Source organism: Palaemon carinicauda, chromosome 35 (genome assembly GCF_036898095.1).
Source record: "Palaemon carinicauda isolate YSFRI2023 chromosome 35, ASM3689809v2, whole genome shotgun sequence".
NCBI classification, from domain to species: domain Eukaryota; kingdom Metazoa; phylum Arthropoda; class Malacostraca; order Decapoda; family Palaemonidae; genus Palaemon; species Palaemon carinicauda.
In genome coordinates, this window is record NC_090759.1 from 69566034 (window position 1) to 69593543 (window position 27510).

Consider the following 27510-nt stretch of genomic DNA (forward strand, 5'->3'; position numbering starts at 1 on the left):
ACAACCCCGCTCTTGGGACTTTAATATACTGTATTTTGACAACTGAATTGGATTTAGCCGACGTATGAATTTTTGCCATACGACCTAGTGCTGCAAAACCATTCAGTACTAATGGATTTTTGCCATACGACCTAGAGCTGCAAAACCATTCAGTACTAATGGATTTTTGCCATACGACCTAGTGCTGCAAAACCGTTCAGTACTAATGGATTTTTGCCATACGACATAGTGCTGCAAAACCATTCAGTACTAATGGTCTACTGTGGAAAATAATCATTGTTGTACCATGAAAAGTTAAAACATTTAGGAATGAAGGCATAAACAAGGTAAAGTAGTTAGGACCAGAAAGACATTGCAAAATCAAGTAATGCTGACACATGGCAATTGCATTTCTCAATTTATGCTGTAAGGCTACAGTGTACAGAATCTCAGGTGGCACTGTTGTATACTGAATTCTGTAGATTCCTCTAATCAAAAAGTAGATATGAAATCACCAGGACCAGCACAATTTTCATTATTCATGTTATTAAAATTCCTCTTTTATCATTAAAATTATCAAGTTCTTGCGAGATATAGTCCTATTTCACCTGAAATTGAAGGGTACATATCTTTCATGAATCAGTTGAAAGAACTAGTATTAATAATGAAATTAAAAAAAATTTATATGCCTTCATAGCAGTCATGTTTACTCACAAATGATGAAATAGCAATAGAAAGACAAAAATAACAACCCTGAAAGCTATGATTAGGTCATCTAACTGGCTTTATCTCTCAAAATCTATTTAGATGCATGTCAATAGATTGATAATTATTACCATGTAGAACATAATCAGCTCAGTTACTTAAGAACATGGTTATGATCATCTTTAAAAAATATTCTTGAATGCACCAACTTTCATATTAAAAAAAAAACAAAATTAATAAGTTTGTATTTCTGGCTATGACACTTGTGAAAGACATGATTTATTCATGTTTAAAATATAAAACCAAGTATTTTTCTTATTAAATTTAACATCCACACCAAATCACCTCTATAAATGCTCATATTTACTTTTGGCTAATCATTAACCAAACTATGCTTACTCAGCAAGAGCAACTTCTGCAACTACCCGCTCGTTACGCACTTACAAAATGGTCTGAAACTACCAATTTTATAAATTAAATAAAATTTAACCCTTTTACCCCCAAAAGGACGTACTGGTACGTTTCACAAAACCCATCCCTTTACCCCCATGGACGTACCGGTACGTCCTTGCAAAAAAATGCTATAAAAATTTTTTTTTTCATATTTTTGATAATTTTTTGAGAAAATTCAGGCATTTTCCAAGAGAATGAGACCAACCTGACCTCTGTGACAAAAATAAAGACTGTTAGAGCAATTTAAAAAAAACATACTGCAAAATGTGCTGGGAAAAAAATAACCCGCTGGGGGTTAAGGGTTGGAAATTCCCTAAGACCCTGGGGGTAAAAGGGTTAAAGAATCTAAGCCAGGAAAGCTATTTACCACTCATGTACAACAGTGAGAAACCAACCTCCCCAAGAGATCCACATTGAAATATAAGTTCTAAGAGGTTATACAGCCAGATGGAAAAAAAAAAAAAAACAGGGAGCAAAGCTACGGGTCAAAGGGACACTTGCAAAGACTCTTCAGTAATGCTTACAATGTCCATGTATCTGAGGTGCAATAATTGGATAACATAAGAAAAGCTGGTATGAACAAAAAGTGAGGTAACAAGCTAAATACAAGTTAGAATATACAATGCACCATCTGAGGTGCAATAATTGGAACAAATGGTGAGAAAAGCTGGTATTAAAAAACATAAAATGTGAGGTAAGAAGCTGAATACAATGTAGAATATAAAATAGACCATTTAAGGTGTGATAACTGGAACACATGAGAAAATCTGGTATGAAAAATAACAAATGTGAGGTAACAAGCTGAATACAAGATATAAAACCCATGAAATCACGGAAAAGGAAAGAGATAAAGACTGAAGTTGGGATGAGATGAAGACAGGTTCAATGGGAATCTAAGTAGAATAAGCAAAGGATAGAGAAATAGAAGGAAGTAATTTAATGAAAAGCAAATATGACAATGTCACTTGTGAATGATGATGAAAGTATCGAGTGGACAGTATTTCAATTACATAAATAAAAGAAACTCAAGTAATGAAAACACCTTTTCATACATATATTGGCCAGACAAAATAGCATCTTTGGGTGCTTTTAGTGGAATCATCATCTTGGCAAAAATTCATAAGAATTTTGCTATTTGTGTTGAGCATATTTTCATTAAAGCTAACTTGACTTTGGCCAACAAAGTTCTATGTTTGTACTTATGCATACTAGAAAGTAGGATGTAAAACAAATTGTCATGTCAGAATAGGTTTGGCTATATGGAAACAGTTAAAGCAATCTATCATAATGGTATACTTGAAAAATCTCACCCTAAATCCCTTATTTTCAGTTTTAACAGTAAGTTATACCACATACAGCAACAAGTTATACCACACTGCAAGCAGATTTTCAACAATCAAAAATAGAGCGAAGCATTTAATGCCGAAGAGAAATTGTTAAAAGGAGGAAAAAAATCTACAAACCTTTCAAAGATTTATGTTACAATATTTACATTATTATTCTACACTCCATTCCTCACTTGCCACAAAAAAGGTTAGATAGCTGGTAAACATACCACACTTTGTAACAATTTGAAGATGGAGAAAATTTTTAACAGTGATACACTGTATAACAATTATGGATGACGTGATGCTATGACACATGTAGTAACAATTTACAAATGAATCTTACACTATATACATATTCATCGTTTTAAAATATTAACTCTCGCAACAACCCAGCTAGACCACTTATCTAATGTTTTCGATTTGAATGAATAAAATTTGCTATACAAAAAATGATAATCACAGAATGGCTTGAAAGCCCTATTTGTCAGGACAAATACAGAATGATGGTGTAATCCTATACAAGTGATTACAGAAAATACCAACGGATTGAACCATTGAATTAACTTTACGAGTATTTAACAACAAATTCACTGCATTAAACAAAAAACAGAATTAAAATACTAGAACATTCTAACTTACTGTAAATACAAAATAATGTACACATATTACATTATGGCTACAGTACAGTACTACGTTTTTCTTGTTAGAGAATAGGATGCCTTAGTTTATAACTAGACTGAACAGTGGTGTTTCCTTTAACATGTGGGTTGAGGGCGATAGCTCTGGCTGTTTCAACTTTAAAACATATGCACAGGTTTTTATGAACATGGATTACATTACTGTATACGAGTTACTTGTTAAATATCAGTTATAATGCCATTATCTATAGAAGAAAATTATGCCTATTGACAGAAAACCAGTTAAAGTTGGGGCACTGGTATGTTTATAGTCAAAAGAAATGCTAACAAAAAAAAAAAGGTCAGTTTTAGTGAACAATTGTATACTTCACGAGTTAATTTTCCTACCAACAACTGTGGCTAATTTCCTTTAAATCCAAACAGAAACATCTTACAGAGAATCTTAAATCGAAGTATACTCGAGATTATACAGATTGAATGGTTTTTCATAAAACCTTCTTCTTTTCTGAGAGAAAATTTTGTTTCATAAATTCACAATATCCCCATAAAAGAGCACCAATCCAAAATATGAGTTAGACGAATGATCTGTGGATGTCAGACATGAGAGACCTGTCCAAATACATACAGCAGTACAGTTTCATAAAATTATGTCACTACATAATCAATTTGTTTTTACAGTTATACCAGTCAAATGGTCTCCATTTAAGAACAAATGATGGGGAATTTATATCAGGGAGTTTCTATTCCATAAATACAACCGTAAAATTTACCTCTGTAATTGTATAAATAAATTTGGGATACCTTTTGATGAAGTAGTCCTAAGTATATAAGTGCTATGTTCCAATATAAATGAATCACTTGTGCTCTTTTAACAAAAACCCATACGACTCTTATTCAAAAATTAGGAAGTGCAGTCAAAATTTACATCGTATGAGGACAATCAAATCCTTTTAAGGAGTATCAATGTATCTTTTCCTATTGCAATAAACATTTCAACATCAAAATTAAGCATGTAAAGAAACATTTGCACCGAACTATGGTAATAAATGTCATTTTACACATCACCAAAACAAATGTGTCATGTATGTTTCATAGAAAGTCACATTTAACATTTAACATAGAAAAGATAATTTTACAAAAGTATAAATTTCATAATCACCTGTAACTAAACTTAAAACTTCCTCTCTCTTGGAATGAAACCAAACCCAATTCCTAGAGTTGTGGTACTGTACGTATAAAAAAAAAAAAAAAAAACTTGAAAAAAATAAGTTAGAAAAACAAATGTTACCTGTAAAGATAAGGAAGAGTACTTCCATCTTTCAAAATATCCTGCTGTTTTACATTCCAAATTTTTAAATGCCAAGTGAAGCAAACTTATTTTTAGTCATTAAGCTTTTATCCCGATTCCTTGATGTAATTTCCTTTTTAAATACAAAAAAACATTAACTCAAAAATAGTAGCAAGTCACTTCTATTTCTGAATAACAATTTGAACATCACAGCTATTTTTGAATAATAATTTGAACATTTGGGCCCACCACCTGTAAATCTAAACAAATTGTTCCGTACTCTGAGCAGAGAGATCTAATATCCTCCAAGCTGCACGAGAATCTAATTCAGTTTGGTCACGACACAGTACCCACACGTACTGGACCCTTAACACTTTACTAGGATCTCCTTCGACCACCTGTAAGGTAAATAATTAAAATTTTAGTCAAATTTTTCAATAATTTACTAAAAAATACTAAAAAGACAATTCCCTATGCATCATGTGTCCTAAATGTTTGAAGTTGATCAGTTTTCTATCAGCCAGACAGATAAAGTAGTGTCATAAATATGTTCCATCTTGATTCTCAGGTACATAAGGCAGTGAGATATATAGGGGGTGGAAGAAATGTCTCCATTATAGGATAATTTATAAGAAATGTCCTGTTATAGAAAATGCTTTTATAATCAGAATTTCAATAACAGTCTACTTGACCGAATAACTATTTTCCAAGATTCTGAAGTCCTTAATGTGTTCTGTATGCCTGTAATGGTCAGGAAGCAAGCGGTCAAGTCCCTGGTACCGTGCATTTTTAAAAGGTACACTAAATCCACGGAGCATAAAGTATTGCACCTGTATCATGTAAGTTTTTCAGAATTATAAAATCAAAATTACTACTTTCAACATGAAGCAAAGTAGCCAACATACTAGATGGTCTCTTTAATGACCCAAAAATTATCAGAACGCTTGAGAATGATTTTACAGTCTTCTCCCGCAGATATTAGCTGTTGTGAATATTGCAAATTTCTACAGTAATTTGTATACTTCCTTACTATAAAAAACAGAGTTCTCTAATAAGATGGGCTTTCACCAAAACTGGATATAGCTGTTGAAATCTATAAAGGGGCAGTGGTTATTAGCAGCAGGTTGATGGGTAAGCTTCGTTCACGACAGACAAATGAGCTCCCACGCTGATCTTAAACCTAGGACTTGCAGGGTGGGTGAGTCAGGAAGTGTAACTTGCAGGACTATGGTCTGTATAGTTAAGAATAATAAAAGTTACTTTAAAAATCTGTAATTTATTCTTAAACAAATATAAACTTTTATCTTTTAAAAGGAGACCTAGCCTAAGGTGGGACGAACTTCCTCTAACCTAACTAGCTGGTTTACTTTCCCGGAGAATGTCAAAGCATTTTGGCACTGAATAGTAGCAAAAATGACGATTCCTGACAACCTCTTAATGGGCTGGGCATGAAAATGTGACGGTTGTTAGGCTAGCTTATAGTACAGAAACCTTGCCCCATTGTGGTTCACTTATCGTTCCCTTAGTACACACCGGATTCACAAATATATCATATTCAATTCTATATTGCAAATTCCTCTTTCTGTCGCAGGTTTCTGAGGGCATATACAGTAACATACTTGGCACAGATATCAACTGGTGTTTAAGTATTGTAATGTTTGGGTTACTTTTTTTTTTTTTTCTTTTTAGATTTATAAGGTTGTACTTTTCCAGTATAATGACTTCCTACATGTACTGAAAACCATCCTGTAGCGTTACAACAAAAATATAGCATTGTGCTATTATACATCTTATAACTGTTTTAGTTCATAGTGTTAGTATCTTTCCATGGTATATTCATATTTAGTTGTAAGGTGTTAAGATTTTTTGTAGATAATAAGACATTTGGTGTTAAGTTTTTTGTACTGTATTGAAAATTGGTAATATTTCTGTAATTAGCTTATTTGCTTTAGGTAGATGGTAGATCATTTTTCTTTTTATAATTTTGACTGTGTAAAGTATATTTCCATTGCAATACAAGTGAATATTCAATGGAACAGAACTATTTCTAACACAAATAAGTTTAGGGTTTAGATTAATATTCAAGAGAGCGTGCTAGAAATAGGAATGAATGGCGAGCGATTGTGACGCAGTTCCGGTAGACCCTGCTGCTGCCTCCGATGCCTTAGATGACCACGGAGGTAGCAGCAGTAGGGGATTCAGCATTATGAAGCTTCATCTGTGGTGGATAATGTGGGAGGGTGGGCTGTGACACCCTAGCAGTACCAGCTGAACTCGGTTGAGTCCCTTGTTGGGCTGGGAGGAATGTAGAGAGTAGAGGTCCCCTTTTTGTTTTTGTTTCTTTGTTGATGTCGGCTAACCCCCAAAATTGGGGGAAGTGCCTTGGTATATGTATGTATGTACAAGTTAGAGTGTGATTCTGATCAATAGTAACTGCAAAGTCCAAGATAAGGTCACTACCAAAGATTGATAGACTGTCAAGGAAGAATTTATATTCTTGTGGAGGTCCTGTTGTCTGAATGTACGATCATTTACGAGACATGGGTTTGGATACATTTGCCTATCTTTCTGCTTGCCTGGGAGGATTGGGGAGATACTTCTAAACAAAAAATCTTTTATACGAAAGGTTGCTCGATAATGCCACACCTGCATCTAGCACTCAGTCCAGCAAATAAATATATGAGAGAGAGAGAGAGAGAGAGAGAGAGAGAGAGAGAGAGAGAGAGAGAGAGAGAGAGAGAGAGAGAGAGAGATTTCCTTTACATACTTAGAAGAGTGAATGAATATCTATCAGTGTCTTTGTCTAGCTGAGTGTAGTTGGTAACTCATGAAAAAGTGCATTCAGTACTTGGACAAGATGAATAAACAGAAAAAAACAATCATATATTTACATTGTACAGTTTAAACCTACAGTATGACAAAAGGCACTGCTTGTACGACAATACTGTACTTTAAAATTTTCTTTCAATTTCCTCTGTTGTTTATAAGACGATCACATTATTATTATTATTACTTGCTAAGCTACAACCCTAGTTGGAAAAGCGGGATGCTATACGCCCAGGGGCTCCAACAGGGAAAATAGCTCAGTGAGGAAAGGAAACAAACGAAAATAAAATATTTTAAGAGCAACAAGATTAAAATAAATATCTCCTATATAAACTATAAAAAACTTTAACAAACAAACAGGAAGAGAAATAAGATAGAATAGTGCACCCAAGTGTCCCCTCAAGCAAGAGAACTCTAACCCTAAAGACATTGGAAGACCATGGTACAAAGGCTATGGCACTACCCAAGATTAGAGAACAATGGTTTGATTTTGGAGTGTCTTTCTCCTAGAAGAGCTGCTTACCATAGCTAAAGAGTCTCTTCTACCCTTACAAAGAGAAAAGTTGCCACTGAACAACAACAGTGAAGCAAGAAGAATTGTTTGGTAATCTCAGTGTTGTCCGGTGTGTGAGGACAGAAGAGAATGTGTAAAGAATGAGAATAATGAACGTCTTACAACTACTTGAACCTATGAAGTATTTCATAATTCTGAGCCTACATCACATATCACGAACATTGACTTTACATTATTTGATACTTCTAAAGAACTTCCACATACCTCTCCTTTACTATTACGTAGACACATAATTTGCTGTGACTGGAATGACACTGCTAGAACAGGACCTTCATCCATAACTTTTCCCATTACCAAATCAACGTTGTCCACGTCTAAAACCTTGAAAAAAATATGTGAGAATATAATGTGTGTCAAATGAAGAATATTCATTCTTAACTAAATATCTTATGGAAGTGATACTTTTGCTGAATTGAATGATTAATGACTAAATGCAATTTTGTAAGTATGAAAAGTATTTACAACATAACATAAAATAACATCCATTCAGCCAAACATCATGCATTCAGCACAGTTTTTCTGTCTTATATCATTAAACTTTTGACAAACTAAATAATAAACATTTTTTTTCTATGAGCCTCTCAAGTAAAAATGAAAAACTTCCTTTAAAGAAAACATGACACAAATTATATCAGTTGACCCAATAATCCTGAGTTATTACATACAATACTTATCCAATCATAAAAGTTATATTTACTTCAAACATTGATATTGAGCTATTTTTACTTACAGTAATCTTGCAAATACACTGAAATAATGTAGGAATATTCTTGTATCAATTACAGTAATTTCCTATATTTGTTCAACATCAAAGACTAATAAGGGAACAGATTGAACTGAGTAAGAAATAAAATAATTTCATATATCTTACCTTAGAATCAAAATTGAATCCCAAATTAAAGGCCTGCTTCACTGGCGTTGCTAAAACTGAATAGGCCCGCTCGTAACACCAGTCTCGTAATACCTACGTAAGAAAAATATCAAGTTGACATTTAAACAAGCAAAAACACTACCGTAGACAATCATGAACTGTTAACACAATAACTCCTAGAAAATCTTGATGCTGTATTACAAAATCTAGAAATATTAATATCACTGTACTGTGTAAACTTGACTTGCACTGTCTTTCTGGGGTCTTCATACGACTGCCAATTACTAATTAAAGAAAATTATATAGTGGCTTTTTCCAAGCCTCTTCAATTAGATACCAAGGATCAGTAAAATTAGGAAAAAATAAAAAAAATTATCCGATGGACTTTTTAATATCTAAATAAATCTTTCTAGGTAGACATCATGTTTCATCATGTTCTAATCATCAAAGCCACTGGCTTTCCGAGCTTTAAAAAAAATTCTTCTACTCCCATCTTTCCCATAAACCCTTTTCCCGAGTGATGGACAGTAGAACTTTTGATTTTGGCAACTTTACACCAGCACAAGTTAAACAATTTATTACAAATTCACTTGGATCCATCACTAATTCTTGTAGTACCAACTCTACTTCTGCCTTATGGTTCATGAAACAATTTGGTACATCTATCCATCTATATACCAAGGCACTTCCCCCAATTTGGGGGGTGGCCGACATCAGAAAAGGGGGACTTTTCCTCTCTACACTCCTTCCAGCCTGACGAGGGACTCAACCGAGTTCGGCTGGTACTGCTAGGGTGCCACAGCCCACCCTCACCCGTTATCCACCACAGATGAAGCTTCATGAGCTGAATCTCCTACTGCTGCTACCTCCGCGGTCATCCAAGGTGACCGGAGGAAGCAGCAGGGCCTACCGGAACTGCGTCACAATTGCTCGCCATTCATTCCTATTTCTAGTACGCTCCCTTGCTTCTCTCACATCTAGCCTCCTATCACCCAGAGCTTTCTTCACTCCATCCATCCACCCATACCTGTATCAAAATCTGACAAAGGCATACCATTTAATATTTACTATCAGATCATCCATTAGCAAAATCTTGAATTAGGTCAAAGCAGGAGAGGCTAGTCTACACTGTGTGGGAGAAGTAGATTACATGATATTCTTGGTATTAAAATGTCTAAAGTGTGTTTGCCCATTGGCACTACAAATCAGGTCTACTGGGCAGCAGAGGAGGGGGATATGGGAGAGAAAGTGGGGTAGAAATTTTCTTATTAGACATTGGGAAGCAGTTGGCTTCAATAATTAAAACATGATGACTACCAGATAAGTATTTAAATAATCAATTCTATTATCAAAAGTTTGTTTTTCTAATCTCTTACAGTGGGATAAAGTTAATTTTAGAAATATAACTCGGTTGTCTCATTCAACTATCTATCAACAATTTCTAACAGTTATTTTGATCAGACTTCACTCCTGTCTGTACTAGCAAAGGCACTGTTTTGTAATCATGATCTCTTGAGAAACATATTGCTTGACGCTACAAAACGAAAATGCAATCTATCAATTGCTTAACTACCACACCACTCTACACCAAGACCTACAAAAACATATTCTTCTCCCACATAAGGTTTAAATTGCCTTCATCTTTTTCTCATAGTTCAGTTGCGGGTCAGCAACAAGGAAAGAACAGCTGACAAAACAGCCTTAATGATATGCTATTCTAGTGCTAGATATCTATACATGAAGCTTTCTATTTCTATTAAGCTTTCTTGACTATACATCTAATCATTTAACTAAAGCATCACCATTTCAACACTGATTTTTACATAAACTAGAAATGGGTAAATAATAATTAATAAAAACAATTCTCGGAATACAAAAACTTACCTCTAAATCTGGTCTAATCATGGCCTCTAAAACGTTTGGAATCATATCGTATTCACACTCTAACAAGAACTTCTCTTTATCAAAATTGGGATCCATCTTGCATATTTCGGTCAAAGCCTCTGATAATTCTGTGCGTTGAAAGACTCCTCCAAACAATTCAGTCATCTGAAATCATTGATTCAAGAAATTACTTGTTAACCCTTTTACCCGCAAAAGGACGTACTGGTACGTTTTACAAAAGCCATCCCTTTACCCCCATGGATGTACCGGTAGGTCCTTGCAAAAAAATGCTATAAAATTTTTTTTTTTTTCATATTTTTAATAATTTTTTTTTAGAAAATTCAGGCATTTTCCAAGAGAATGAGACCAACCTGACCTCTCTATGACAAAAATTAAGGCTGTTAGAGCAATTTAAAAAAAATATATACTACAAAATGTGCTGGGAAAAAAATAACCCCCATGAGGGTTAAGGGTTGGAAATTTCCAAATAGCCTGGGGGTAAAAGGGTTAAGAAATAATAATAACACTTGCTATATTCTACAGCCATAGAATCAAAAGTGAGGTCCTCTCCATTATAATTTTGAACCCATATGATTGATTGATTGATTGACTTATTTGAAGTTCTCTGGCATCCTGACATCGAAGGTCATCGACGCCGATTGAACCCATATGACTATACAAAATACAAATATAATTAAATTTACACTAAACCCCAGAAAGTATTGAATATATACAAAAAGCAGTCAATATACAAAGCTCACGCTGTTAAATCAATTTTTAAATGCTGTGGAACTATCTCCAACAATCTAATGGATTTTTAGCCTTATGTTCTTACTAATGTTCTATATTTACCTTCTCACAAGGGAGTAGACAAAGAAGATGCTATTAGATGAAAAGCTCTTCAAACAATTCTCATGGGCTTATGATATTTTAGCTTTTTTCTGTCTAATTTAAATACAATAAGAAATAGCTATACAATTAATAAAATCTTTTCCTTGTAATCACAAATCTATAAAAAACGGGGAGACCTTTCATGAATTAAACTTGAAATTATTGCAATGCCAATAGTAATGTAATGCTTTATTGCATCTCCTTCAAATAGCAAACATATTATCAAAGCCATCAAACATTACTTTAATGTAGTAAAAATCCATTTAAAGATAAATTTGGTCTAGATTTACCAAGAATGGCACATTAGTAAGGAGCACTGTCTGTCTTCAACTGTAAAAAGGAAAAATTTCATTCTGAGCTGGTAAATAAAGGGAAAATTACTGGACCAAATCTTACTTTATAACAAAGAACACTTCAAGAACAATGATAAAATTCTTCTAAAGGAAATTAAATCTGCAAATGGAAAAAAAAAATCTAGTGTAGTCTCCCATATAATCCTGATCAAACCTACAGAAGCATGTATTAGGACATCTATGAATCACAGTTCTGGGTTCTTTTGATTTATCAAAGTACTGTAAAAGGGATTTTGACGTAGGAAAAATCTATTTTTGGGTGAGATAGCCATGTCGTCCTGATGGAAGTTCCTTCTGGCAACTTCTACAGTATAATATTTCTGCGATTGATATCACAAGAGAATTACCGTCAGGTATCACGGGGTTCCAACCCCCGGTAAAAAGACTATCCAAAGATATCGTGTATAATCAGGGACGTATCCTAAGATAACCATGGATATCTGCACCCCAAACAGACCTTACCCAGTCTAGTCCACTAAGGGGTAGGATAAGCAAGGAGCCATTACACATCCTATCACCTTCCAGTGCTCCTATACGCTCCCGCTTCTCATTCCTTTGAACGCAGCTGGTGGCTACAGTTTGGTTGTAAATAATTATCATACAGTAATATGCTGCCCAAAAGAAATAGGAAAATTTACATATAGCTTCTGCATAAGTAACGACTACAAATTAAATTCTAACCTTGTCTTTAAATAGCAGCGATGCGCGAACCATAGGGTTATCGCTTTCATCTAATCTCGTCTTCCACACAAGCACTTTGTTTACGTACGGATTATTGTCCTTGAAATTCTGCCAACTCTGAGCAAACTGTGAATCTCTATGTAACACCACACCTTTGGCTTCAGTGTTTGCCTGAAATACAAATATTCACCTTAGAATTAAATGATTCTTGCACTAAAAGTACATCTTGTAGAATTCTTAGAATACAAAATATTACATAATGCAATAAAATGATTCTATCCCAGTAAAGGGTATACCAATCATTTATCTAATGATCTAAAGTTCTAAGAACAGTACACAGTATGTACTATGTCAAATAGAACCTATCAGTATAAAAATAATAATCTTACTAAAACAACATTAAAATCAGAACAGCACAGTTCACCAAAAATTTTGTGGATTAATTCATTTATATTTTAGTAGAGTTACCACTTTCTGTATGCCCGTGTGGCAGACTATAGATGTCCCTTCAGTTATTTAACATAAATGGTTTCTTCCCTGGAACCCTTTAATTTTTATTTTTACTTTACAAATAAATCCTTCATGAGAACCACAGGAGTCTAGAAAAACATCCTAATTAGTGTTAGACTAATTTATAATAATGACAACATAGTAACATACTGTACCCTATTAGAGAACTCACCTTAATTATTCTCTGTTCTGCCTCTGGGTCTCGCTCTACTCTTTTACGTAAGGTTTTAGGAGCTTTATAGACACGAGCGCCAGAACCTCCAAATGTTGAATGATCTATTTCTTCCTTCACTGCCTTGGCCGTTTCTGATATAGTCTTGAATGTCTGGGTTTTACTGATCTCTTCTCCTTTTTGCGACAATGTTTGCGTTACTTTTTGAGCTTGTTTGGAAGCCTCCTCAGTTAGCTTACCTATAGGGAAAAGTATACAAGTATATTTAGTATACATCCCTCAATATTCATACTCAGACTATTCAGTTAGATGCATACAGGAAAAAAGTAAGTCTGTCATTCATGATATCCTTGAGAAAATTATATACTGTACAGATACTACATGCACATCATACTCACATACCCGTTACTAACCTGGAAAATATAAAAACAAATATATACATTTTAGCTCAACTTCTTTGATGACTTGGTGGGGTTAAATACTACCTATAGCGCTTAATGAGCTCTTTCATGTTACTATTCAAAGAAGTATTTCTTTCAATATCGTATTCTACACATGTACGTGTGTAAGGTAAATAGATGGCACATAATTCTCATCCATTACATTTGGTCTCGTCATACTTAACTCTTCAACTTTACCTTCCTCTAACTTTCAATTTTCTACTCAGAAAAAAAATTCTGTATGATTCTCAAAATGAGACATGCAAGTTTCATTAAATCACATGTACTGGTGTTAAAAAAATGAAGTATCGTATTTGATGGCATAAAAGACGCACAGTTTTCAGCAGGTCACATTCGGGAAAAAAAATACACCTCTTGGAACTTCATCTTTAGGCAGAGTTTTTCTTTTAAATATCAAGAGAGGTGGCAGTTTTATGCCATCAGCACAATATGCCAGAACAGCTGTACAGTAGGTATTTTTATGGCCAGTGGTTTTTATTGAGACCATTTTAGTCTCTCTGTCAGCCACAGTTCCTTTGGATGGTACAACAAATGTGAGTGGAACTCTGTCCATGTTCCCTATTCGTCCCAGTTCAAAACAAGTTTTCTTTCGTGCATGTATGAGAAATTTATGAAATTCTAATATTTAGTCTTCATAATTAGCAGGCATTCTCTGTGCAAATAGATGTTTTTGTACGCATTAATACGTCCTGCCATTTCATAAACCTGCAACACCAACCTTCATTTCCTGAAAAGTTCTGTATCTCGAATGGATCTGTTACTTTCCTCTTGCATTATCATTTTGGTAGAAACACTTAACCCTGAATTTCTCTTATTTACCACCGACATTTTTACGTCAATTTCAAGTTCTGGCCAATGTGGGGTTGAATAACGAAGGTTATTTTTACGTATCTTTTCTGTGGGTGGTTGCCCAAACAATCTTGCTGCTGCTCTATTGCCATGCTCCTTGGCATAATCCATGTACCACGTAACTTGAAGGATATTTTGTGGCTGGCTCTTTTTCCTCCTGCTGCCATGATGTTGAGGGCATTGCTGTGGTTTAGATATGATTATGAACTCGTTGTACCAAGATGTCTGACCTATGTGGACTCCAACTACACGAGCTGGCAACGATAAGCATTGCCAGATACCGTACTTTGTAATCAATTGTTGCACAATACGGCTTCAAAATGTTGTACAATCATTAGAAAATCAACAATTCATTGAAAATGTTGTACATATGGACTAAAAAGTCGTACAAATTTGCTAATCAAATCAAAATGTTGCACGGGGTCATACATCTGGCAGCACTGGCAACGATCATACAGTAGTTTTATTCCTCGCAAACAGATGGCATTACCAGTAAGTCAGAGCACCAATCAGCTGATGATTATAAATTTAAATCACAGCATTACAGATTAGATTGCTTTCATTTTAATGAATTCATTTTTACATCATCAGTAGTAGTACAGCACCAGCAATAAAATAAGGATACATGGAGTTTAGGGTAGGTAAAATTACTGAGCGTAAGGTGGGTTAGCGTCAAAGAGAAGATTAGCTTAGGCCTATGGGAGGTCTCATACATTACCTACAATGTGTAAGACGTGGGGAAATTTTTCGAGCCTAAATTTTGGAAAAAAAGTCTGTCCTACATGCCATCAAATACAGTAATATGAGGGGTGCCAATTTAGACATACAGTATGTTTTGTTACCCAAGACTTTCAAATAAATTGATGTACTACAAGTAGTACTGGATAAATATGGAACAACAACAAGGATGCTTTTAACACTGTATGCAACCAACCAAATCAAAGATCTATGAAGACAATGCACCAAATTGAAGATAAATTCACTGTAATATCATAAAACAATATTCATTTGCTAAATTACCAGCTAATCCCTAAAAGACTTACTTGCTTTCTGTAAGATTTCTGTTTTCTGTGCTTCTCCGACTGTCTCTGACACCCGCTTCTTTATGCTTTCTAACTGCTGTCTAGCCTTTTTGGTTCCTTCTGCCGTTTCCTCCTCAACACTATGATATTTTTCTCTGAAAATCACAGCAAACAACCAATTTTTGAAAAACTCATCTCCAATGTGATAAACGTAATTTTCTAACAAGTAAAAAAAACTTACAAAATTTATGAACCAATATGCATTACATTTATTATGCTGTCATATCAAAAGAAATATTACAGGAAAAAAATTTAACCATCCCGACAAGAAAAGTAAAATTCACAGTGTTTGTGAGGATTATCAATTTATATATTAGGTACTTTTGTTTCGAAAGTGTTTGTGAGAGTGATTATTGATTTATGTATTAGGTAATTTCATTTCGCTTTTGGTATTCTTCCACAAATAAAGGTTTGGGTATCCCAAGGATTGCAAAGCTAAACTAATCACACCAAGAGACCTGAAATTACACAACTGTGAGACTTAAACTCCTAAATTCATTAATATGATTCCTTTAAGAGCTTCTTCCCCTAGATTTACCTATTCATGGCTGTTGAAAAGCCAATAGATGGTTGATCATACTACAAAACAGTTAACCATGCTACATTAAGGAAGTCACCCAATTCAAGTACTACAATTTTAACTACTACCCCTGAACTAAGGGGTAAAGTAGCTTGATGCGTCTTCATGAAGTACAGAATGTATAAGGCATATCACTCAACCAATCCAATTTTATAATCTTCCTTACTTTATCACTCCATCGAGCCCTTTGCCTTCCTCTTGACCTCCCTCTAACAGGATCCACCAAAGCCCTCTTCACTCCCTACCCCACAACCATCCTTACTACGTGCCCTTACTAGGTCAATGTTAACTTCTATAATTTCAGTATTCTTAATCACCCCAGCACCTTTGTCAACCTTTCATATGGCAAGATAAAAAAATTCCATCACAATCCTTCTTGATATGCATGTTTCTTAGCCATGCATCATCACTGGTCTTATTATTAAAGTATAATAAATCTTGATTTACAATTTATATTACATTCTTTTGACATACACTACCTCTACCTGTGACTCCTTTTCCCCTTTAGACATCGTCACCCTACATCTATTTCCACCTTACATCATTGCTTAAGGTAGATTGAAAGTATTTAGTCTTCAGTTTAAAATCTAAGCCTCTGCTATCTTCAAAGATACCCTATACCCTATCTGCTTGCTAGAACCTCAGTTTTACCCACATTTAAAAGACCTGTGTCAATTTCTTACCCCTCTGCTATTCCTTTTCAGTCTCTGTCGTACCCCTTAAATCATCTGCTTATAACAGTAGTTTTACTAAGTACTTCCACAATCAACACAAACAGAAAGGAGCTAGGTGACAATTCCTTATATAACCTGACCCTAACTTCATACATTTCTGTCTTGCAGCAATCTTTTATTATGGCACATGTTCTTACATACACCATTTCTATCAAACTTACCAGCCTTCTTGTACTTTACTCGGTTTTTAAACACCAAAACGGTAAACTTCCTTGATATTCCATTCAATGCCTTATCTAGATCTAAAAAGACACGGCAGAGCTTTCAGTTACCTTACAACTCTTTCCTTTTAACAGTCTTTAATAAAAAGAAAGTATTAACTAAAACCCTCACTCTACTAAAACTGGGTTGCTGTTTACCAATCTTCGTAATTGCTAATAATTCCCTATCAAGAAGATGTTTACAATACCTACTTGGCTCAAATCAATACAGCATTCTGCGCAAAATGTAACATATGGTAATACTGCGCAAGGGAGGCTCTGGATTGCAAAATACATTAAAAGTAATTTTCCTTTATTAACCAAATTGGGAAGAAAATGGGGAGCAGCCTCACCCTTGTGATGGAATGGTATGCCACAAGAGGCACTAGAATATTTAAATTATCTTCATAACATACTAGCCCATGAAAAGACAATTAAGAAGAAAAAATTAAAGACAGCAGAGAAGATAGGCAATGTGATTATCAATCTACGGTACTGGTAGGTAAAAATATCATCCAAGCAAAAATGACAAATTCGAAGATAATTTGTATTTTTCCTAACCATACAAACCTTAGCTATTTACACAGGGTTTACCTTTTAGCGCAGCTGAAATGGCGAGCCATTAGAATTTAACGAGGGTGTATTACCCCCGCGCTAGTTAGCGAGGGGGTAGGGGAGTGGTAGCTAGCTACCCCTCCCCTCCCTCACACACAGATGAATACTCACTTTCACTTAGAGGTAGGACTTGTCTTGGGGGACAGGGCTGGCGGGCAAATGAGTGTAAATAGCTAAGGTTTGTATGGTTAGGAAAAATACAAATTATCTTCGAATTTGTCATTTGTTCCGTAACCGAAATACAAACCACACTATTTACACAGGGTGACTTACCCCTTAGGTAGGGTGGAAAGTCCCCAGCCATACTGGCTTTGGCTTTACCCGGGGACTCAGAATCCGAGTGAGTAGCACTCGATAAAAGGAGTCCCTGCACCTCACAAGTTCCTTGCTTCGCAAGGAACCATGTGGCCTACGTAAGCTTGTGTGTGAAGGAAGAAGTGTGACCCTTCCTAGGCAGTTGACCTGGAGTTCCAGAAGGAACTCTGGGTTAGGACGTTCCCAATACCACCACGTCAGGGTATGGGGGACGCGACAGTATTGACTCAATACTCGGAACACAAGGAAGCATGGTTTACCTGCAGAGGTTCGAGGTCAGCTATGCAGAGACCAGGATGCTGCTTCCCCGTAGAGGGGATGATGAAGAAAGAAGTAAGGGCCAGACATACTTCTTTCGTTCATGCAGACTAAAACCTGATAACAATGCCCTCAACCTTCTGCTACCAGTCCAAAAAGGAGCCTGAGGTTAGACCAGCTGTTGTGTAGCCACCACAGAGCGATAGAAAACGTATCGAGACTCCTGTGGGTCACGCCCTGCAGGAAGCGGGCTGCGAAGGTCATTAGACGCTTCCAGACTCCAGCTTGTAGCACCTGCGTCACAGAGTAGTATTACTCGAAGGCGAGGGACGTTGCGATGTATCCAACATCGTGCTGTAGGGCGACATGACGGGGGAGGGTCTGGAGACAGGTCGAGATGAATGTCCTTGAGTCCGGGCTGAAGAGGTATACTGGTGACTCTCCCCCATGTCCTCCTTGTGCTCCCAAATCAGCTGCAACTGAGGACAAACTGCAGCTGTTCCCAGCGCTAACCTCTCGATTCCTTTACTGGCAAGAAAGAGAAGGTCTTGGGACATCAGATACAGAATGGAGACTCGAAATCTTGAATGAATCGGACCGAAGGGCCGGGACCCCCAGATTCTGAGTCTAGCCAACAACTCAGGAGCGAGCCTGAATGTTGCCTTCCCCTCTTCCTTAGAAAGGGGGAGTCGTAAGAGACCAAGAAGATTGCTTACACACTGGCCGTGGCCAGAGTGAGCAGGAGACCCAAGGCGGAATACAATCCGAGGCCTGTCGTAAAGGGTCTTGAGAAGATCTCTTGAAGGACTAAAAGTCCGAGCCATGCTCCAAGTTGGAGGTCTTCCTCCGACTAGGGCAGGGACGATCGTAGCTTCGCATGAGCGAGGATAGATCCCGCGGGCAGGAAAAAGTTATTCCTTTAAGCCTGAAGGTCAGGGAAAGGCTGAGCGACAGGCTTCATTGCCGAGAGCGGAAAGGAGTTTCCTCCCGCCGAAAGGCAATAAGACCGTTACTGCTGGAGAAGAGGCCTCAAGGGAAGAGGCCTCAAGGGAAGAGGTATATCTCCCATGGCACCAACCACCTTAGACTCTTCACTTTCCCTGGGAGACCCCTGTGGATGACTATCGCAGATGACGCGACCTCCGTACCGCGACTGTAGCGGGTTGTCTCTTCTTGAGGAGGAGGCGTAGTGTCTCCAGGCATGAAGCCAAAGCGACGCCCCGGTTCGGGAGAGATGTCGCAGTGTGGTTGCTTGAGTAGTCTGCGCCGTGGGAGAAGCTCTCCCGGGAGTTCCGTCAGGGGAAGCAGAGGGTCCAGAAACCGTTCTGCGCATAGTCCCAGTGGAGCTCTCCCATTGAAAGGTTGACAGACAACCTGGTCTTGTTGAGACCCTTTGTCCACAGACAAAAGGGAGGGAAGACGCAGGCGTCGAAGTTGTCCCACCATCACCGGAATGCATCTTGCCAGAGTTTCGGGGTCTGAGACTGGGGGGAAGAATAGCGGAAGCTTGAGGTTCCAAGCTGTCGCGATCAGGTCCCCCAGACCAGTACTTGCTGGTTACCCAAGGTCAAAGACCCCCAGGTACACTCTCTCTACGAGGCTCTGCTCGGATAGTCTGAGAGAACATTCCCCTGGCTGGAATGAGAGAGCCGATGGTGGTATTGAGAGAATCTCAACCATCCCGGTATCTCTACTGCAAGATGTGAAGGTGTGAAAATGCGTCCCCTGCTGGTTAGAATACGCCAGAATCATGAAGTCGACGCGCACGGGGCAACTCGGCAGGAGCTGTAGGATCTGTAGAGGGGCCAGACTAAGGCCCCTAAGCCTGCCTGAATGATGGAGAGGTATCCTTCAAGTCTTGACCATAGGCCTGGACCGGAACATGCCCCCCCCTTTCCTTTGACGAGTCCGAGAACAGCATCAAGAATGTGGGGAAAGGACGAGAATATCCACTACCATCAAGAGGCTCCATAGGTCAACACCCATTGCAGGTCTAATAGTTCCGCTGGTCCCATAGGGGCCAGGAAGTCCGGTTAAACATTGCCTGAAGCCACCGGAACTTGGATCGCCCCACAAGGAACTTATCCTGAGGCGACCGTTCGGACTATAGACGGGTCAATGAGGAAAGGAGAACTAGGAAACGTTCCAAGGTAGGGCTGAAAGCTCTGCTTGACTGAGAACAGGTACTGCGACTCTCCTCAGTCTTGCCACAGTCAACCGAAAGGAAGGCTCGGAGGATGTGGTAACAGAATCTGGCGTCCCCAGGTGGTCACCCATCCAAGTACCGACGTTGCTTAACCTCGCTGGACGGACGAGAAGCGGGGTTTCCAACGTGGTAAGGCCGTTGACTCAATATCATGGCCAGATACTCCAGATGTTGAGGCAGAGGAAGAGAAGGCTCCAAGCAAAATACCATGAGCCCACACTCGTGGTAAGCATCCGGAAGCTTGTCCCGGCGCTGAAGAAGGTCGAACCCGAGCCTACCGGAGTTGACCAGCCCTCCAAACAGCAGAGGAGGCGGAAGCCTGCACCTGAGCGGCCAAGAGGAAGGCAGGGAGAGTTCTCTGGGGAAACAAACCTGCTATGCCACGGCGGGATAGCCACACTGCATCATAAGCAGGAATACTTGCAGTCTAGGCTGAATTCGACGAGCACCCTGGAAGATGGAAGGAATGGAAACTGAAAGTACCCGTCCTTCCGATCCAGGGTTTAAGGAGTCCTGTCGCCTCGTTACCAGTCTGATCGATTCTGCTGGTCTACGCTGGCCGAAGTTTGTTCGACAAACTTGATCAGGGCTGAGAGGTCGACTAAGGACATCCCCTCTCAGATCCTTTCTTACAAGAAAGGATCGACTGAGGAGGCCGGGGGTGAAGCCGTCGATGATCCTAAGGAAGACCTTCGCCTAAGGTATGGATCATTCTGCCCAACCGGGCAACTCTGCTGACGCTATGGCATAGAGGTTCAGAGACACTGAATTCGCTGACAGAGACGGCAGGCGCGATATCCTTGGCTGATCACAGAGATTGTGCGGGAATGGGCATCGGGAAGCTGTCATTCGGATGAGTAACCTTAAGCATCCTCCCAGAGAAAAACCTGCAATCCTAGAGTTCGTGAACTCCTTTTAGGACTATGCCCCCCCGGGGGAGTCTCCCATGCCATCTGTTCCTGACAGGAGGAAACTGCAATTGGACACCTTGTCCCAGTTGTCGTAGCCGATAACTTAGGCCGACGTGATTGAAAGAAAAGGGCGCTGGAGCCCTGCAGAGTCTGGAAGAAAGCGCCTAGGAGGAGTGAAAACGGAAGTCGATTTCCTCCACACAGCCGCTGTCTAAGTCTCTGTCCTTGGGCACAAACAAACTCTTCTCAAGGATGGAAGGGTGTCCGAGGTCGTCGACCTCCACAGATGAGACACCCGAAGGAAGCCCTCAGTCAGCGCGTCCAGATGGTACAACATCGAGCTTGTCCGCAAGTTAGATACTTAACGACGAAAGGCCAAGTTGCCTGAGCTCGAGAGGAGGAAAGTACCCATGCTCTTCCTGTAGCTTCCTTGAACCAAACCTCGGGCCGTAACCGAGGAGGGAAAGAACCTGGTAAGCTCCCAGAGGAAGGGGTAAGCAGTCACCCCTTGTCCGATGGAGAAATCTTGAACGGAAAGCCCCCCCCGCCAAAAATCCTTCCAGGGAATGACGGGGAAGGGCTAACCAGGTTCAGGAAAGAGGAGTGTTGCTCAGATCACCCTTAAGTTTCTCCTATTCTTGCAAGTGCCATGCTCTGCGTTTACGGGGTGAGGCCGTGTTCTGGAAATACGCTCCAGAAGAACTCGCCAGGTTGGCCATGCTGCGAAAACCCCATTGGGAATCGTGGTCGCAATCGCCCTGGAGCTCGCGCGACGGTAATTCAAAGATTTTCTGCGTGGGCGAACGTGGAAGCGTCCATGAGCGGTAACGCGAGCGAAGGAGCGCAGAAGGAGGGCGAGCGTGGTAGGAAGGGCGAGAGCTGGTGGTCGGCGAGCAATAACCCATAGACGAGCAATAGATACTGCAAGAAATAAGCCGACGTTTGTGCGAAGAAACACTGTAGGTTCGCGCGACGGAACACCATCCGTCCGCGTGATGGAAAACCGTTGGTTCGCGCGTGGGCGAACATTGGAGAGCATGGGCGCGGACGCGCATGAGCGTAGACGTGCGGGCACGTGGGCGTGTGGGTGCGCATGCGAATGGTCGCGCGGGCGCACAGGCAAGCGGTCACGCGGGCGAGCGGTCGTGAGGGTGGCCAGGTGGATGAGCGCGAGTCCGAGGCGGCGAACGCAAGCGTTAGCGCGATGGCGAGGAAACACGCTGCCGCGTGGGCGAGGAAGACCGCTGGCGATATGGATCAACAAGCGATCGGTGGTGAGCTGGTGAGCGCTAACGCGCAGGTTGGTGATGGCGCATTGTGTTATGCCGACGCGATGGTCGAGCAGCATGCGCAGGTGAGCGATCGTGCGTTGGCGAGCAATATGCGAAGGTGAGCGATCGCGAGTAGCATGTGCAGGAGGGCGATCGCGCGATGGTGATCAGCATGAGCAGATGGGCGGTTGCGCGATGGCGAGCAGCCTCTGCAGGTGGGCGATCGCGCGATGGCGATCAGCATGCGCAGGGTCGCGCGATGGCGATCAGCATCCGCAGGTGTGGTCGCGCGATGGCGATCAGCATCCGCAGTTGAGGGTCGCGCGATGGCGATCAGCATCCGCAGTTGAGGGTCGCGCGATGGCGATCAGCATCCGCAGTCGAGGGTCGCGCGATGGCGATCAGCATCCGCAGTTGAGGGTCGCGCGATGGCGATCAGCATGCGCAGGTGAGCTAGTAGCTGGCGAACCATGTTCCTTCAGAAGAGTTGGAGAACGTTGGCGTGCCGGCTGTAACACACGCGGGCGATCCGGAGATCGCCGAGAGACAGGTGATCGCTGGCGAGCTGATGATCGCTGACGAGCTGATGATCGCTGACGAGCAGAAGGCTACGCGTGGAAGCCTGCGTATAGAAGAAGAGTCCTTGACCCCGACCTGAACCGAAGTTCTAGATCGCGAGGGCGAACGTGGGCGCACAGGGCGCGTAACAGGAACCAACAGGAACAGCAGGGATGATCATCATGAAAGCGCTGACGAACAGGAGAGCGCTGATGAGCAGAAGAGCGCCTGAGCGTTAACACTGAGCAGGAGCAGGAGAGAACACAGCAGAAGGGCGCGCAGGGAAACCCTGACACGCAAGGAAAGAACCCCCATGGGAGGCAACCCTTTGCCCCGAAGGGATCGTTGTCCGCCGGGAGACTGATGTCCGTCGGAAGACCGCTGTCCGTCGGGAAGACCGTTGTCCGTCGGGAAGATCGTTGCCCGTCGGAAGACGAGATCAGACTGCTGTCCATTTGCACCAAGGCGGAAGATCGAGAAAAAGGAGTTGTAGGCTGCACACGGAGATTCAAAAAGGCGCCTCAAGCACCCTTATAGGGAGATGAGAGGCCCTTACGACGAGGCGGACGGTGGGCCTTACGGCGAGGGAGGCCAACAGCAACAGAAGAAACCTCCGAAGAGGAGTCTCTATGAGTGTACTCTCTCGCGAACGAAAGAGAAACACTTCGTAGAAGAGACTGGTCAGCAGTGACCTAAAAGGAGCAATCCTCCAAAGAGGAGCTCCTGCAGTTGCCCAGCCCCTCGAGCGAAACTGCAGGTGTGACCGCTCAGCACCAAGAGCATAGTCCCACGAAAAAAAGGCAAGAGGAGAACCCTCCATAAGGGGAAAAACTCAAGCCTGGACAGGAAAAACTTCCCTCGGAAGGAAAGTTACCTGCCCAAGGAGGCAAGCCTCCTGAGAGTTCTAAAATGAACTGGAGAGCTGTCCGTCGTCACGGGAGTACTACCAGTAGAAGGAGACACGCCCCTGACGAAAACACAAGGGGGGAGGCAGCAACAGCCGAATCCCCAGGACTCAACAAGACAGCTCACACCGTTGCCATATTACAGAAACGAACTAGATCGGTAACTGTAAAAAAAAAAAAAAAAAAAAAAAAAAAACATTAGTACACATTCATTCCCCCGGGAAGGCTCCAAAGAGGAATCCCGAGGGAAAGGAAACAAGAATTACACAACAGGCACGTGCCCTCACAACCACTTACACTCACGGAAGGAGAGCTGTAACCAAAACAGAATTATCCATCCATATACCAAGGCACTTCCCCCAATTTTGGGGGGTAGCCGACACCAACAATGAAACAAAACAAAAAGGGGACCTCTACTCTCTATGTTCCTTCAGCCTAATCAGGGACTCAACCGAGTTCAGCTGGTACTGCTAGGGTGCCACAGCCCAACCTCCCACATTTCCACCACAGATGAAGCTTCATACTGCTGAGTCCCCTACTGCTGCTACCTCCGCGGTCATCTAAGGCACCGGAGGAAGCAGCAGGGCCTACTGGAACTGCGTCACAATCGCTCGCCATTCATTCCTATTTCTAGCACGCTCTCTTGCCTCTCTCACATCTATCCTCCTATCACCCAGAGCTTTCTTCACACCATCCATCCACCCAAACCTTGGCCTTCCTCTTATACTTCTCCCATCAACTCTTGCATTCATCACCTTCTTTAGCAGACAACCATTTTCCATTCTCTCAACATGGCCAAACCACCTCAACACATTATAATTATAATTATGTAACTATGTAATTATGTAATTTAAAAATGAATGAACACTAAAGAAAGAACGAAAACCCCGTAAGGAATCGTTCTACAAAGCTGAAAAATCAACAAATACAATTAGATTCATAAACTAATTGAGACAAACGTACAGCGTAGCAACCCCCCCACACGGAAAGGAAGCTACAAGAGCGTAGTAACACGTAGTAAAAGGGTGAACGACCTCAAGAGAGAGAGAGAAAGACATAAGTCAAACTCGATCGCCACCCATAACGCCGTGGCGGCCAACTGCCGAGGACACCACGTAGATAAGTACACTACACACACAAATCTGAAAAGGAAACTTACTGATTTCTATACTCAAATATGTATACAAACATGAAAACATGTTTACATATATATTGAGTAAATGAAAAGTAAGCGATTAAGTAAAGACAAAACAAACAATGGCTGCCAAGAGAGGACCAAGACAGAGACGTCTGTCACAGTCCGAGCCAAAAGTGAAAGTGAGTATTCATCTGTGTGTGAGGGAGGGGAGGGGTAGCTAGCTACCACTCCCCTACCCCCCCGCTAACTAGCGCGGGGGTAATACACCCTCGTTAAATTCTAATGGCTCGCCATTTCAGCTGCGCTAAAAGCTAAACCCTGTGTAAATAGCGTGGTTTGTATTTCGGTTACGGAACAAAGCAAAAGTTTAGGCATTGTGTATAATACCTGTATAGTACCACTTACTGTACACCAAAGATATGGGTGCAACACTTACACAAAAAATGTTAACATTTCTAGAGGTGTGACTACTATAAAACACTGACGGAAGATCCTATTACAAATGAGAAAGATGAAGCGACATGGTGACTAGACACTGACAAATAAACCAAGATCCTAAAAACTGCAATAGTTTGGACATGACAGTGATGAGATGGGGGGGGGTTAAAAAATAAGCCAAATAGATATTGTATAAAACCAAAAGAATAAAAACCTGCGGGGCTTATAAAATCACGAAGATGAGTGGTAAATAAGGACTGCCCAAGTGATATTTGCACAGAAAGTACAAAGACGAATGACAATTGATAGAACCAATTTCAGGCATAAACCTAGAAAATGAAACTATCATATTAAATCCCTAATGAAGATGACACTTTAACAAAAATGGAGGCAAAATGTAAATAAAGACAATATTCAGCATGTTAATTAAATTCCATAGCTGTGGTAAAATGTTGAGTAGAAACCCGTGTTTGTTAATAAACTTACACTACCACATAAAGCACAACTTACGATGATTACCTAGCTTTTTGCAATGCTTCGGATTTTTCTAGTTTTTCCATGTCTTTTCGGAATTCTTTCAAGCTCTCTTTCATCTTCTGACTTCTTTCCATCTCATCTCTTAAATTTTCTATAATTTTTCCAAAAAACGTTGGTGGTCTTTGCGGAGGAGGCCGAGTACTGTAAAATCTCTGAAAGAGAGACAAAAACTTTAATGTCAATCACAGGGTCTATCCTAACTATATAAACAGTAGCTCGTCCATAAAACTAGTGCCTCAACCCAAACTAATATATTACAATACAGTTTTAAATACTACAAGAACAAATGAAATTTCTTTTCCCCATACGAGAGCTAAGAGATTTTAATCATAGTACTCTGTCAAACATCTTGTTTAAACCTATGCTTCCTATCCCCAGGAACATTAACATGTGTCAATAATCATAAGTCAACATTATATGTAGGAACTAGTGTGTACAACATTATCTTGAAGTATTGCAGATGACCCCAAGGTAAAATACTGTATGTAAATTTAAACAACATCCTGTATTACTAAGTCAATTACATGGTTATTATGTTAAACATACCTTGATACATTGTTGTGACTCCCTGCCACCATCTGTACTCACACAAGGGCTCACACTGCTTTGAAGACACGTCGGACCCCATCGTCTGGATAGTAACACTCTTAATTCCTTAAATAAAAAGGATAAAAGTATTATTACCTAATAAAAAGGAGAGAGAGATATTATGCACAGTATAATATTTCCAAGGCTAAAAAGAGCAAGTAAATAATAAATTAAACGTATAATGTAACAAAAATGCAAACATCAGTACATTTATACAGTATCGAGATATAATTTTTTTTTTATATTTAGCAAGATGATTACACATGAGCTATTGTCTAGCATTTTGGGGCCTTCTGTGTTCATTCTCAGAATTAATCCTCAACTTATTCTTTAATCAATTAAAATTTATAAAATATGAGGTTTTCAGATGTTTTCATACATGATATATTTTCTAATGACATCTTTGCTTACTTAATGGTTGCAGTACGTGTAGAAAAACTTGCAGGGATTACAAAATTATTAGGTGTTTTATTATAATACCATCCTCATCATTTACTTCAGATTGCCATGTTTGTAATTAGCCCTCTAGGAGAATACAAGCTATAAATGTTATTTATAAAGTGAAGTACATAGATGTTTCATTTAAGATTCATTAAGTGATATACCATTACAGGTCTGGCTAGGATACAGGGGGAGGGCATAGAAAAGGGTGAACCCCCTCCCCTTATAAGTAAGGAAGAGGAACCAGTACCCTTGGTTAGGTAAGGTGGA

The 27510-nt window shown here is 39.9% G+C and overlaps 1 protein-coding gene across 1 annotated transcript in view; it reads right to left on the reverse strand.

The window, feature by feature from the left end:
* Positions 1-2597: 2597 nt before the first annotated feature.
* LOC137627849 (mitochondrial import inner membrane translocase subunit TIM44) overlaps positions 2598-27510 on the reverse strand; it is a 26329-nt gene continuing 1416 nt past the window's right edge. The window contains exons 2-10 of the mRNA XM_068359263.1: positions 26758-26865; positions 26194-26363; positions 15507-15640; positions 13154-13392; positions 12472-12642; positions 10547-10711; positions 8663-8755; positions 7996-8112; positions 2598-4789 (exon numbers count right to left, since the gene is read on the reverse strand). Of these exons, the coding sequence (XP_068215364.1) occupies positions 4652-4789; positions 7996-8112; positions 8663-8755; positions 10547-10711; positions 12472-12642; positions 13154-13392; positions 15507-15640; positions 26194-26363; positions 26758-26865 (1335 nt within the window). The 3' untranslated portion in view covers positions 2598-4651. The remainder of the gene's footprint in view (positions 4790-7995; positions 8113-8662; positions 8756-10546; positions 10712-12471; positions 12643-13153; positions 13393-15506; positions 15641-26193; positions 26364-26757; positions 26866-27510) is intronic.